The sequence below is a fragment of the Globicephala melas genome, chromosome 4 (genome assembly GCF_963455315.2).
Source record: "Globicephala melas chromosome 4, mGloMel1.2, whole genome shotgun sequence".
Classification (NCBI taxonomy): domain Eukaryota; kingdom Metazoa; phylum Chordata; class Mammalia; order Artiodactyla; family Delphinidae; genus Globicephala; species Globicephala melas.
In genome coordinates, this window is record NC_083317.1 from 137,783,070 (window position 1) to 137,797,239 (window position 14,170).

At 38.7% G+C, this 14,170-nt stretch overlaps 1 protein-coding gene across 6 annotated transcripts in view; it reads right to left on the reverse strand.

Annotated features, from left to right (window-relative positions):
- Positions 1–5,726: 5,726 nt before the first annotated feature.
- Positions 5,727–14,170, reverse strand: part of SATB1 (SATB homeobox 1) — a 97,607-nt gene continuing 89,163 nt past the window's right edge. For 5 of the 6 annotated variants that reach the window (XM_030876352.2, XM_030876353.2, XM_030876354.2 and 2 more), the window contains 2 exons: positions 10,318–10,521; positions 5,727–7,942 (listed from right to left, as the gene is read on the reverse strand). In XM_030876352.2, the coding sequence (XP_030732212.1) occupies positions 7,445–7,942; positions 10,318–10,521 (702 nt within the window). In that variant the 3' untranslated portion in view covers positions 5,727–7,444. Of the gene's footprint in view, positions 7,943–9,617; positions 9,729–10,317; positions 10,522–14,170 lie in introns of all 6 variants that reach the window. The other variant, XM_030876357.2, reaches the window with a different exon arrangement.

Sequence of the window (14,170 nt, forward strand, 5' to 3'; positions counted from 1 at the left end):
TTATCCATAACAGTCAAAAACTGGCAACAACCCAAATATCCATCAAATGCTTAACGGATGAACAAACTGTGCTACAGCTGAAAAAGGTTATATTTCACAATAATAAATGGAATGAACATGGATGAATCTTAAAATAATCATGCTTAGTGAAAGAAGCCAGAAAAAAGTGAGTCCATTCTGAATTATCTTATTTGTATAAAATTCTAGAATAGGCAAGCTGATCTATAGTGACAGAAAGCAAATCGGTGGTTTCATGAGGACAGTGACAGATGAGGATGGGAGGGGTGAGGGGGAGGGAATATTACAAAAGCACACAAGGAAACTACTGGAATGTTGGGTGTGTTATGTTCCCAGTTGTGTGTCTGTGTCATATTTGTATTTGACATACATGTCAAAACTTATCAAATTGTACACTTTACATATGTATAGTTTATTGTATATCAATTATACCTCAATAAAGCTGTTACAATTTTAGTAGCCCACTCTAATAAATTGTATAGGCTCTCAGGATACGTATTTCAGTGTGTCAAACATACCTTTCATTTTGTGTTATTTTCTATCCAAATTTTGGATTAATTTTGTTCTCTTTTTTCTTTTTTATCTTATGTCAGTGTAGTATATATGAGAGTCTTAGCAAATCCTTTTTGTAATAAGGTGGGGTATAAAAACACACACAAACAAATACAACAATGCCATATTTCAGCAGGACCATGAGATGTTAAAGGCTAACAAATCCTCTGTACAAACATCAATTTAAATAAAATGCACCACCAAGAAACAGACTCACGGACATAGGTGGCTTCAGAGTGGGAGTGGGTTGGGGAAGGGATGGAGTGGGAGGTTGGGTTTAGCAGATATAAGCTTTTATATATAGAAAGGATAAACAACAAGGTCCTACTGTATAGCACAGGGAGCTATATTCAATATCCTATGATAAACCATAAGGGAAAAGAATATATAAAATAATGTGTATATATATGTATAACTGAATCACTTTGCTGTAAAGCAGAAATTAACACATTGTAAATCAACTATACTTCAATTAAAAAATATATTAATTAATTTAAAAAACCCACCACCAAGAGGATTGTCCATGGGATATGGGTCTCATTCCATACCATACCCCAACACTTCTTCTAAATGGTCTGATTTCATTCATTCATTTATTTGCTCACAAGTGCATATTTCTTTGAGTAATATAAACAAAAAATGTTGAATTTACTTGTTCATATATGGCTGACTGTAACTGTAGTTAAAGCATTGCACGAAAAACTGCCGATATTAGGTAGGAAGTTCTCCTGGTGCTAGATGCAGAGTTTCACCTCTATGTTATTTTTTTTCTTAGATGTTCAGTAGAATAATTTATTTTCAGAATCATCTTGACACATTCTGACATTTGAGTGGTTTGATTTTATTTGATGTATTACCCTTTTTTAAAAATAGGATACATGCCAAACGCCTCTATGAACTTCAGTGTTTCTAGCATAGAATTATTAATTAGATTCAGTTCTTCATTTGAAAAATAAGCTTACTGGACTGTATCAATTGGAGTGTGTGTTAATTTAATGTAGTTTGAAATATAGGAATTACCAAATGCAGTCAACTTCGTATGTTATTTCTATTTCTTGGAGCACATGCTCCTATTAAGAGATTTTTTTTTTCTCCCCAGGCTAAGAAGATTTTTCTGTCCTTTTTAATTTTGCCTTCATGGGCACATTGCAAATACTCTACCTCACTCTGTTTTTCAGGTCCATTTTAGTAAAGCCAATTCTTTGTTTCTCTGCTTCTCACCTGTTTCTGTCTATTTATTTGTGTATAAGATGTCAAAGGAAAATGAAAAGTAACATCTCAAAATACCACCTTGAAAAAGAAAATGCCAACAAATTCTTTTCTGCACCTGAAGCTTTTAATTCTTTAATCCACCATGGAATGTTGCTTAATTACATATTTTATTATGCATAACTGAAAATTATATACTTTAGTTTCAACAGTGATATGAAAGCACGTATTGTTTATAAATAAAGAGCGGCTGGTTTGCCTCTCTGTTTTTGTTACAAATATTTGTGGAATTCTCAAAAGTTCTCTAAAACTGGCTTTTTGAAAATTCTCAGAGAGCTCCGAGGAAAACTTCATTTTAATATTTTCTTTAGAAACCAGAAAATTCATTACTTTGCAAAAGCAAGATGATGTCACGTCATTATGGGCAAAACCCATCGAATAGTTTCAATATTTTCATACGTTTCATCAAAATTTTAACAAGTTTCACAAAGTATTTATTAACGGAAAAATGTTACAATGGTTGAACTGGGTGATGAATCCTTGCGGGTGCATTATAAATACTATTCTCTCTACTTTTTTGGGTGTATTAGGAAATTCCTATAATAAAATGTATGTTTAAAAAAATCGGTGTATATGGATTTTACAGCAGAGTTTTGGGGTTAATATTTCATACACTTGATTTCAATTACTTAGTGATGGACTTTTTCTTATTAGTAAAATACATTACACTCTATTTCTGACAATATCGAATTGCATTTAATTTTTTCTATATTTTCTGCATTTGAGAAAGCTCTTATTAAGCAGTAAACAGAGATAGAAATTTGTAGATAGAAGACTTGGGTTTGAAACAAATATAGCCATTTAACAGCTGAACAAATCAGTTACCCTATTTGACTTTCCCCTCCCTTGTGACTGCCTTAAGTACTCATAGTGGAACAGAGATGGTGTGGCAGTGCCTTGTAAAACGAAGCATTCTACCAATGTTGTTGCTATTATCATTTTAAGTATATTTGAGGGAAATGCTAGGGAGGGGCCTCAGAAGGTAGAAAGCGTTGGTATGAGATCTGGTAGAACAAATATTTGGAAATTAAAATTGGAAACAAAGGTGGAGTAGGTGAAAGAGGCTGTTGGACAGGTTTGTGTGCTGAACAAATGCTTATTTTGTAGCACATTGCCACAGGCTCAGTGAATTAATGCACACACTTAAATAGTTGAACTTTCTCAGCGTTCTCATTTAACAGGTACTGATGGTTCTTCTGTGAGTGAAAAATCAAAGCAGCCCATGGGACATCCTTTCTTTGGGGGGGGGCATAAGGGCATGAAAAGAGACTGTCACTGTCATGAAAACTTATTTGAATACCATAAAATGCAAATATTCAATAACAGTAAAAAAAAATGCAACTAGGAGTAAAAAAATAATGGGCACCATTTAACTCAGTGCAAAATGTCACTTTAGAGTTTCTCTGTATTTTCTTTGCAAGGCAACAAAAATAATGTACTGCTCTGTTTTTCCTCACCCACCACCTCATCAACTAGTATCAGAGAGAACAGGGCCCTAGTCATGTGCTTTTGATCACAAGAGGGATATTAGCAGTTGAAATAGTTGACAGAAGAAGGTGACTTAATATACAACCTTAATACAGGGCAAGAAACCAAAATGGCATTTTTGTAGAATGATTTTGATAAAATTAAACTTGGAAATACGTATGATCCACATAAGAGGGGTAATGTAAGGAAGGCTTAAAATGTTGTTCATCATTTAAACGTGAATTCCAAACTATTTTTACTTAACATGTGGTATTGTTAAGCAGGTAATAGTATACTGGACATATACTTTCTATCACATTTCTTAAATGAGGGTACTTCATATTTCATCAAATATGTGCACGTTAACAGATGTAATTTAGCCTTTGTCGAAAGACATGCAAGTATTTAGTATTTACATTAAATGGATTGTCTCAGAAATGCTGAATCCATGATATGCTCCCTTAAAAAGTAAGAAGTATTAATTTGTAAGGTTAACTACAGTATCGGTTTCTTCTGATATTTTAGATAGGATTAGTATTTTTGGACCTCTATTGGTTTTCACACTATCATGCAAATTCTGGCTTGCTTTAGCACAATAGTCCAATTTCCATTGGCTATATAATAGCGTAGGTATACACATTTTAATTGCTTTTTTTGAAAATATCACCAGGCAGTGCAGAATACCTTTTATTGATAATATCGTGACAGTCAAGGACCTTAATATCAGCCAATGATAACAATATGGAATAGGGCAGAATTGAATAATGGAATGTATGAGATTGTCGTTTTCATTCAATCTTGAACAAATGGAAAATGTTTTCTATTCAAGCTATATATTTTAGATAAGCACAGTTAGATATAGATATCACTAATGCAGAAAAAAACCACTTCTTTTAAGCTCAGAATTCCTTAGGACTAATTGTTAATCAATACACATTTTATATATAATATGTACAGGCTTTGTAACCTAGTGCCACGCAACTAGGGCACACGTATCAGTTACCTTGGTTTTCAAATGTTATGTGTCAACTCTGCATATTATGTGCCAAGGAGATACTATCAACATTATTTTTTGCATAATGTGCAAGTATTATATGGCCACAGAGTGTAATACAAATTAGTGGCAAAGTGCTGAGGGAAGGAATCCATGACAGATTCAGATGCACAAGGTTGAATATTACCCGTAAACTACCTGACTCTGCTAAGGTCTTAACAGCACGAAGCACTATGTCATGCCCATCTTTTAAAAGTCTCTGAAATACATGGACACAGTGAAGTTTGTCCAAGGAATTTTACCATAGTCTCTGGCAACACTGGGGCTGGTATGAGCAGTATATGACGTTGGGGGAGCCATGTGGAAGGTTACCCTGACAAACCTCTTGCAAAACGTGCCATCTTCCCTGAAAACAATTTTGCTCACTCCATCATGACCGTCATTGTTTATACACGTTTTTCCTTTTTTTGGTTTAAAAAGTCATATTAGCAAGATCATGTTGCTTGAGTTAAGGGGCCTAAGTGAGAATTTTATTAGTATTGTTATGTTGATTTCTTATACACACTCAGCAACTCATTGAAAATGTTATTTCCAAAGAAGTTAGGAGGTTACTGGGAATGAGAAAATCTTATTTGCAACCCAAATTCTCCTTCTAAATGTTATTAAATCTGTGACACCTTATATTAGGTGTTGTGCTGGTGTAGAAAAAAAACAAAAAACTACCCTCTGCTCTAGGTTTTCCCTTTAAACTCAGAGAAAAGAAAGAAGATAGGTTGTCTTTCTTTAAGCTTCCTGGCATATTATTCTATTTAATTATTATTTTTAATACACACTATCTACTCTCTATTTTATCTCAAATTTCTTTTGCTTAAATGATTTTCTGAACCCTAGTAATAAGTAAGAATATTTAAAAGTTGTTCTCTCATTTAATGAAAAGAATTGAAAACTTTTCCAATATAATTTTAAGTTTACAGCAAACCAGGTGCCTTTGAAGTAGTTCAGCTGTGCTTCAAAAGTAAATAGTAACTTTGAAAGCTGAATTGGGAGTTTTCAGCCATCCCATTTTATTTTCTTAAATTCAGCATTAAAGCAGTCCAGTTGCCCACCGATGGGCTCATCAGGGCTCAGGGAAAAAGATAGGCAGGAAGGGAGTGGGTGATTTTAGAAGCAAAGGAAAACAGACACCTGCTAACAAGTAGGAAATCTTAAAAAGAAGCAAAAGATAATGTGAATGTGAAAAAAAAAATAACAAAAAACTGCAACACTGGCCCCAATCCTTTTCATGACCATTAGCACACCTCACTTTATATCTTGGAGTTTACTGAGTTTCATGTTGCAAGAATTTTGAAGTGCGTGTTTCAATTCCAGGCATGTTATTCTTATTTTCTTCACGGAGGTCTTATAGTTATGACAATACACACCCAAATAAGCTCAGAGTTATTAAGTTATATTCCATTTACAACTTAAAAAAAATACATTGCTTACTAAGGAGTTTTTAAACAGAAGGTCCATTTTTTCCCCTACTTATGTTACTATTAATGGCCTTTAAAAATATTCATACATCAGCTTAGAAAAAGTGTCGCCATGATGGAAGTATTGTGAAGTAAATGCAGATGAATCCATTCTAAGCATCTATCTGCTAGAGACTGAATTGATGTCTTTGTTGGCGAGTCTTTTGACCATCCTCCTATCTCTGTTTAATATATTAACCAAAAACAGGTTATCGTCTTCATTGTTAAACTCAAAAAGTGAGCATGTGTTTGTGATTTAAATATACAGTGTTTCAAGTGACTTTTCAATTGCTCTTTTTCAGATCTGCAAAATATCAAGAAAGTATTAACATGCATCTAAATTAGAGGGCCGTCTTGGACTCTGTAAGTTACTTCACATAAGCAGACAAACCCTACCATTGTCATACCATACAAACAATTTTAATTGTGTAGTTACAGTCAATAACCACTCCTAATCAGAACATTTCTGCATAAAGAAAATTGTGATACACTTATAAAAACAGCCAGCTGTAACAAAATAGCTGGTGTTTTCATAGCCATAAACTCATAAAAAAGAAATAACACCTTTATACAGAAATTTTATACAGATGTAGCTTTAAAATTGATTGTAAACCAAAGGAAGACACATTGCAAACATCAATTATTTTCACATTAATTGCATAATTTTCTAAGGTGATCTATTAGTTTTATTTACCTAAGCTTATTTGCATGATAGTAAAAATTGCATACAACAATAAGAGTGAAGCTTATAGTATGAATTGCTTGGATAACATAGAGCACTTTTTATAGGCAACTGTGTAAAGCACATTTTATCTATTTAAAACTTTTAAGACACTTTGTTTTACTGCCCATCAAAATACATTTATAAATAGAAAAGAATCAGTATGGTAACAAGAGAAGCAATTTTACATTTAACGGAAACTTCCAAAAAATTAATTACAACATGATGCTGCAGGATCTACAAATAAATAATGAGGACTAAACTGTGTTTCACATTTTCTTTTCATTTTTTAAAAAATCATGTAACAATGAGAATGAAAAAAAAATTACAGTGAACTTTTATTTCCAAAATAAAAACAAATTTGAATTACGGCAGTGCCATATAATACAAGGCATTTGTTGGCATATGTCATCTTTAAACTGCATTCCACAGTCTATAGTTCTTTTGTAACATACGATAGAGTAACAAACTCTTTTTTTCTTTTTTTTTTTAAACGAGGGGCGAGTTTCCAAAGATCAGTGTGAAGTGTTACAGAAATAATTAAAGGAAGGAAATAATAATCACAGAAGTTATAATGCTTGTTTGAGGCTCCAGAATAATAATTAAAAAAAAAAAATCACTGGTATCATGCTTACGGGGTACACACCTGGGTGTGTTCCGTGAACACAAATTTTCATTTTTAATACCAAACAATCCGATGCTTCACCTGGGGCTGCCAAGCAGTTTGTAAAAGAGAGCAAAACGCTTAGTGCAGTCTGTATCATCCTTTCTCGACTTTCCTGTTTGTGCAAGTTTCTGAAGATTCATTGGCCAAACAATGGACAACAAGGTTTGCTGAGCGAGTACAGGGTGGACCTTCCGTGTCGTTAGTCAATTTCACTGGTGCTGATGGAGGAAAAGACGACTTTCATCTCAGTCTTTGACGTCGGCGTTAATGTCTGTGTTCCCTTCCACCGCCAGCTCGTCTTCTAGTTTCACCGAGAAAAGGGTGTTAGCATTTTTGTCTTGGACACTCTCCTCCAAATCCTTAAGCAACTCCTCTTCCTTGTACTCGGCCACGTCCACCTCCAGGCCCGAGTTGTCCTTCAGCTTGCCGTGATGTTTGAGATAGTACCGCTGGTTCTGAAAGAATTTGATGATGGTGTACTTGGGCAGGTCCAGCTGAGCGGACAGAGTCTGGATGGCCTCCTCGTCCGGGTACAGGCCCACGTCCTGAATGAAACTCTGCAGGATGCCCAGCGCCTCCACCGAGATCTTGGTCCGCGGCCGCACCTTCTGCCGGCTCTCGTCCTCCGCCTCGGCGGGCGCGGCCACGGTGGGCTGCCGCGGGGGTAGCCGGGGCCCGGCCGGAGGCTGCTGCACCTGCGCCTGCGCGGGGGGCGGCGCCGGCTGCGGCTGCGCCTGCGGCTGCTGCAGGAAAGAAACAAGCACAGGGTCAGCGGCGTTCTTGGCCACTGCGCATGCGGCCTCCCAACGAGCGAGCACATGGTCAGGGATCCCACATGCACCTGGCCTGGACCGGGACGGGGACAGGGATCCTGGGCGGAAAGGCAAGCCAGCTAAATGGTCCACAGTACTAGGAAGAAAATCAAAATGATCACCAGAAAGGGTGGAATTAAGAGGGCTTGGGGGGGCTCCTGGGCTTCCTCATCAGAGGTTAGGCTAGCTCACGGTGGCCGGAACTCGGCGCTCTGAAAATGTGAGCCATAAACTTCACCAGAAGGATACGCATCAGAGGCGAAGACAGCAAAGCAAATTATGATATCAATAATTGACAAAGATTTTAAATGAAGATTGGGAAGTAAGGATTTCAAAGGCATTTTCGAAAGGTGAGCTGTGGAGACGTGGGGAAGGAAATGAGTGTTTTGTCCCATTTCATTGGATGGGTAAAACGTTGAGCAAGCATACGCATACAAAGTCTTATTTTCGTTGCAAATAAAATGGGTAAGCCTCTGGTCTTCTGCAGCACAGCCCTTGTGAATCCAAAGGGTTTTTGAGATTCTCACGTGTGAATGTCCTACTAGGCAGTTTCAATCTAACAGACACACAGATTTCTTACAAAATTGCACTGGGCTGACACTGCAAGTTTTTTTCTTACCAACAAATAAAGGTTCCATCCATCCCACAACGGCTAGCAAATTGTTTTATCTATACTAAACTCATATGTGATTAGGATTTAAATTTAGTGTATACACTTTTTCATAATTAGTATCTGTATATGTGCTGTAATTTCCATACACAATCATACATAACAAACGTGTGACACATGCACATAATACATACACTCCATATCCAAGATTCTTAGCAAGGCAAATCAACCCGAGGAAGCCCAAAATTCTAGAACATTTGTACTGTGCCCTAGGCATTTCCTTAATCCTCCTAAGAAGCAATTTTATTAAAAACAATTTACATTTTCAAACAAGTACTATTTTTTTAACTTAACACATATCTTTTTTGCTTTTGTTTTTGCTAAACAGTAAGTTTTTCAGGCTTTCACGATTATTTTAGTGCTTGATATCCTAAGGGATTCTCTTTTTCAATTTAACTTTTATAGTCAAAGGTTTTTTTCCCTTAGTGGATGCATAACGCTATTATTGTGTACATATGTGCATGTGTGTGTATTCCTCCCCTTCCCGTGGCCCCTCCCCCCAATAGCAATACCAAGAAATAATATACAGGTGATTCAACAAAGAGAGCATAGCATTTTAGGACTCCGGAAGGCAATGGCATTTTCCCTGAAAGGGGAAAGCTAAAAGCGTCCCCTTAGATTTAACACAAATAATTTGTACAGCTCAAGTTCAATTTCAACACACTTCCTAAGCAATGGAGGCCAACAACGACCTGGACCCAGAGCTTCCCAATCTGAATTCACTAAGGATGAATTTAGTGGATCCACTCAGTGGATGAGTGGAGACAGGTCGTGGGATGTGACAAGCTGAGCCCGAGGCTGACTCTGCCGGCACAGGGATCTTCGGCCAATGCCACGGTTAGCATGGCCTTTGCAAGGTTGAGCATCCTGACCAAGAGAGCAGGTCTTGGCACCACCCTCTCTGTGTGTCCCTCTCTTGCTGGCATAGAGGTTGACTTGTGCCTGGCTCACCTGCGGAGCAGCACCGCGCCACGGCGCAGGGGTTGGCAGGCCTGGCAAGAAAACGCCTCTAGACTCTCCTTTCCCAGGGGTCTTGGGAGAGGGGCTCTAAAGGAAAGACAGACAAACGTGACTCACCCCTAACCTGTGCTCCCTAAGGCTGTGAGGATAGAGCTACAAAGTGAAGGCAGGGCCAGGGAGTCAGAAGCCAGAAGCCAATTTAGTTTCCCTCCCCTCCTCTCTTTTGCACAGAATCCAAGGTATACAGTTGTGATCCAATTAACTTCCTGTACAGAAACAGCAGTCATGCCTTTCCTCGGGGACAGTATTGGTACTCATTAAAAAAGAGGTGGCGTTCTAAAAATTCTGATTTTTTCAAAAGCGACAACAAAATTCTTCAAGCTCTCACACAACAAAACAACCCAATTCTAACAAAGACAGACTTGCCAAATAAGTGTAGAAGGGGGTTCCACCGCTTTGGGGGAGGGGAGATGAAAGGAGAGGAACACAATACACATGTTGGAAAACGCTGTGTTCATTTTCCTTTTCTCCCCCTGAGTGAGATGGCAGTGTATTGTTATCTCTTGCTCAGAAGCCTATGTTTAGACTGGTGGAAAGAAGAGAAATGCTCGTTTCCCTGCTAAGTTTAAACCTCTATTTACTGAGCGTTACATTGAATTGGCCAAGGTAAACGAACCTGAATCTGCTCTGCGGGCACGTGGATGATGTGGGGCGGCCGGTCGCCATGGTGATGCACCGCGTTGCTCTCCTGTTCATAAATGGCATCACGTTCAGGCTGAGGGAGACTGAGGAACCTTCGGATCATGGAGAGGTTCTCCCACAGGGTCCTGTTTTCTGGAGAAGGATCTTCTTTCCAGCGTAATAGCTCACACAGCCACCCCTTAGAGACAAGGGCATAACAGGTCAGTTCAGGCTGATGGCAGGGGGAGGTGAAGGGGGGTCGGCTGACATTTTCCATTAGGAGGTAAAAAGGAAGGACCCTGTGAAGTTAACTTTTTTCACAAGCTAAAAACACTCCAGGACTTTCCCTGGTGGCACAGTGGTTAAGAATCCGCCTGCCAATGCAGGGGACACGGGTTAGAGCCCCGGAAAATCTCACATGCTGCGGAGCAACTAAGCCCGTGCGCCACGACTACTGAAGCCCGCGCGCCTAGAGCCCGTGCTCCACAAGCGAAGCCACCGTAATGAGAAGCCCGAGCACCGCAACAAAGAGTACCCCGCTCGCCGCAGCTAGAGAAAGCCCACGTGCAGCAACGAAGACCCAACGCAAATAAAAATAAATAATTAATAAAAATAAAATAAAATACAAACACCCCAATCTGGTAAAAAAAATTTTTTTTAACCTGTTTTTTAACCTGTGGCTATCGTGGAAGCAGGCTCTGTTTCTAATACACGTTCAGATTTGCATCTTAAAGGAGGGTCCTATTTTTCAGACTCCAAGGGCAAGACCCATTTACCATGGAGTCTGCAGAATGTGTCAGAGGAGAAAAGCAAGGCTGAGTGTGCTTCCTGTCAGATGAGTGGCCATCTGAGGTTCTGAAGGTATTTAAGAAGGGCTAGGACAGGCTTTTAGAATAATTTTGTTTTCTAAAAGGATTCCCTAAGTTTATAATTTTTGTATTAGAAAGGCAACCCTATGTGAACATGTGTGTGTGTGTGAGTGTGTAGGAAAGAGAAAGGACGTGTGCAGTTATGTGAGCAAGAATGTCGTCCAAGGTAAGGCACTGTATTTAGAATGAGCATTAGAAGAATTCTCCAAGATAGAACTTTCCAGAAAGACACCTCGGAGTCCTCCCTGCTGCTATGTACACACATGGTTCATCAAGTGAGCATTTTAATAGAATTCCTGGGCTAAGAGACAAGGAAATGTCCAACGAATGCCAAAACCTGAACCTCTCTGATGCCTCCTAAGGCCCAGTTTCTGATCCTCAGATTCTCAAGAACCGAGTGGTCCAAGAGAGTACGCTGTCTCACATTCTCATGTCTCACATTCTCTAATCATCATCTCAAACCTTCTTTATCTTGGCCGCCATGATGGACACTAAGCAATGGGGTGGATTGCAATGGGGTGGACAGGAAGAGGGAAGAGGTCCCACCCACACCCCCTTCACCAGCCAAGGCAACCAGCCCCAGCTGCCGTGCTGCCTGTTGTCGGCCTATAACCATACTCTTTTCTGGACAAATGTCTTGGAGCCATCGCTCCTGGAGATGCCCGGATGCTTACTCCACCCCTCACTAGCCCCTTCACCCTGGGGTGGCCAGTGACTGGCTGACCCACCCTCTTGCCCCACAGTGACGACTCACTCTACCCTTTAGAGATGGCCAGAGATGGCCCTCCCCAACCTTCTTATTGCCTTTCCTCATCAATATGGACTTTACCTGAGACCACATTCTTTCCTGACCCCTTCCACTTTCTTCTCCTCCTGAATGCCGGCCGGGTCCCTCACCACCAAATCATGAATCCCTGATTCCCTACCTTAGCCTCTGTTTTAGGGAACTCGACCTAAGACAAAGGGGTTTCTTGGAAATTCTAAGTAAATTAGTTGGATGGGAATGGAAAGAGTACAGTTTAGTATCTGATTTTTAAAACTGGCCAAAAGGAGTTGCTTTTTTGTTGTTGTTACTTCTGGGTGACATCAGAAAATGGTGTGACTTTCCTTTCCTTCTCAAACTGAACCACTGGAGAAATTCTCTTCTAACTGTAATATACAGTGGGAAGAAGCAAGGCCTATTCTCCCTGAAATGGCCTATTTGAAATATTTTAAAAGGAAAGATGGAGACTGATAACACTAGCTTCCCAAGGCACACCTACCACCCAGTCAAGGGTGACAGCTGCTAAACCTCATGACATCTACTAGCCTTAACCCTAACTAAGAGGCCTTTGATTCTCCATTCAACACGTTGTTTAATTAAACAAATAATTAACCTACAGACGGTCATGTAATCATTTGATGCTACTGAATGCATAATTCCAGGCTAAGAGAACAGACAGTAAACTGAAGATTTACCTGAAAGAATATTAGCTCAATAAAAAATAAAAGTAATTGTGATGACAGTGTCACTGAACGTGCTTCTCTTCTAACCATGGCAGTTCTATGCTTCTTTCTGGAATCATATGGTGACATGTCACATTTTAGCTCTATTTATGTGAATAGAACATTAACTACAAAACTGTATTTGAGTATTTGAAATATTTGAGACCCACTTGCATATGGTGCCCCAGAGATATTTATTTAGCTCTTACTGACAAATATTTGCTCTCTCGATTAAGCCATGAAAATATTTTATATTTTCCTACATCTAAGCTATTTCTTTACACTTTACCTCTATGTTTTGATGCAGGGCAGGTTTTAGATCTGTCTTCCTGAAGGCTTGAATATTAACTATGGTTAAGATCACCCCCCCCCAACCCCTGTCTCCATTCTTCAGCTATGGCAATTGACAGGCCGCCATGCCTAAACACAGCAAATTGCTACAATTTTATTTACCATTCAAGAGATGTTAGAAGGTTCATCAAGAACAGAACAGTTTTTTTTTTCCTTTACTTAGCTAGAATTATACTATTGCAATAAGTGCTTAACATTGAGCATGTCTTTTTTTTTTTTAGCAATAAATGCTTGTAACTAAAAATTGCTAAAAGTTAAATTAAGAACGATTCATGTAAGAAAATCTTCTCAGAGAAAGCTGAAGAACTCCAATAATTTCTCGAATCCTTTTAGAAACTTTTAAAAGTAACACAGAGATCAGTTAGCACTTGCATATATGTGAACAAAAAACAAACATGTGGATCACAGATGTTCTTTGGAAAAGAAAATCATTAGTTCTTTTAAAACGGCTAATAATGATAGTTAATTCCTAAACAATCACACTCATGCTGGTTTCACAAATATTTCAGAAAAAGAGCCCTGACTCATTCAACAAATATTTTGCTCTTATTGTCACTTCTTTGTCTCTATACTTATGAGACGGATTCTTATTTTTATTAATTGCGCATGACTAACAGTAACATTTCCAGTAGTTTGCTATTAACCTCTGCCCTTAAATAATACTTCTAATTCCTTATCTAAAAATAATGTGATGAATTATAAATCTGAAGCATGTCTCCGCTAGCCTTTCAAGAGACGTGATGATTTTAAGAGACTGAAATCAGATGCTTCTTAGAAAAATATTTAACGGTGCATGCAGCTGGGAACTGTTAGTTCTACAAGGGTATTCCAAAAAACAAAAATGGGGGGAGGAGCGGTATGCTGTGCGTCGCCCTCAACAAATAACGGAAAACAGATATTCTGACAGGCTAGTTCTTTGTCAGCAGAGAAATCAACTGGCTCATTCCCAATTCACACTGGCAAAAAGAAGATCAATTTATTATGATACCATTTAAACACGTCGGAATATTCTGACGCCCTCAAATCCTATCGATCGAGACTCTATTAATGATGACAGTAATCTGATCTATGTTTTGCAGAAAGTGACGAAAAAAACCAAATGCTTTCCAATTCCCCAATACCTTTTCCTAGGTCGCTTCTCCA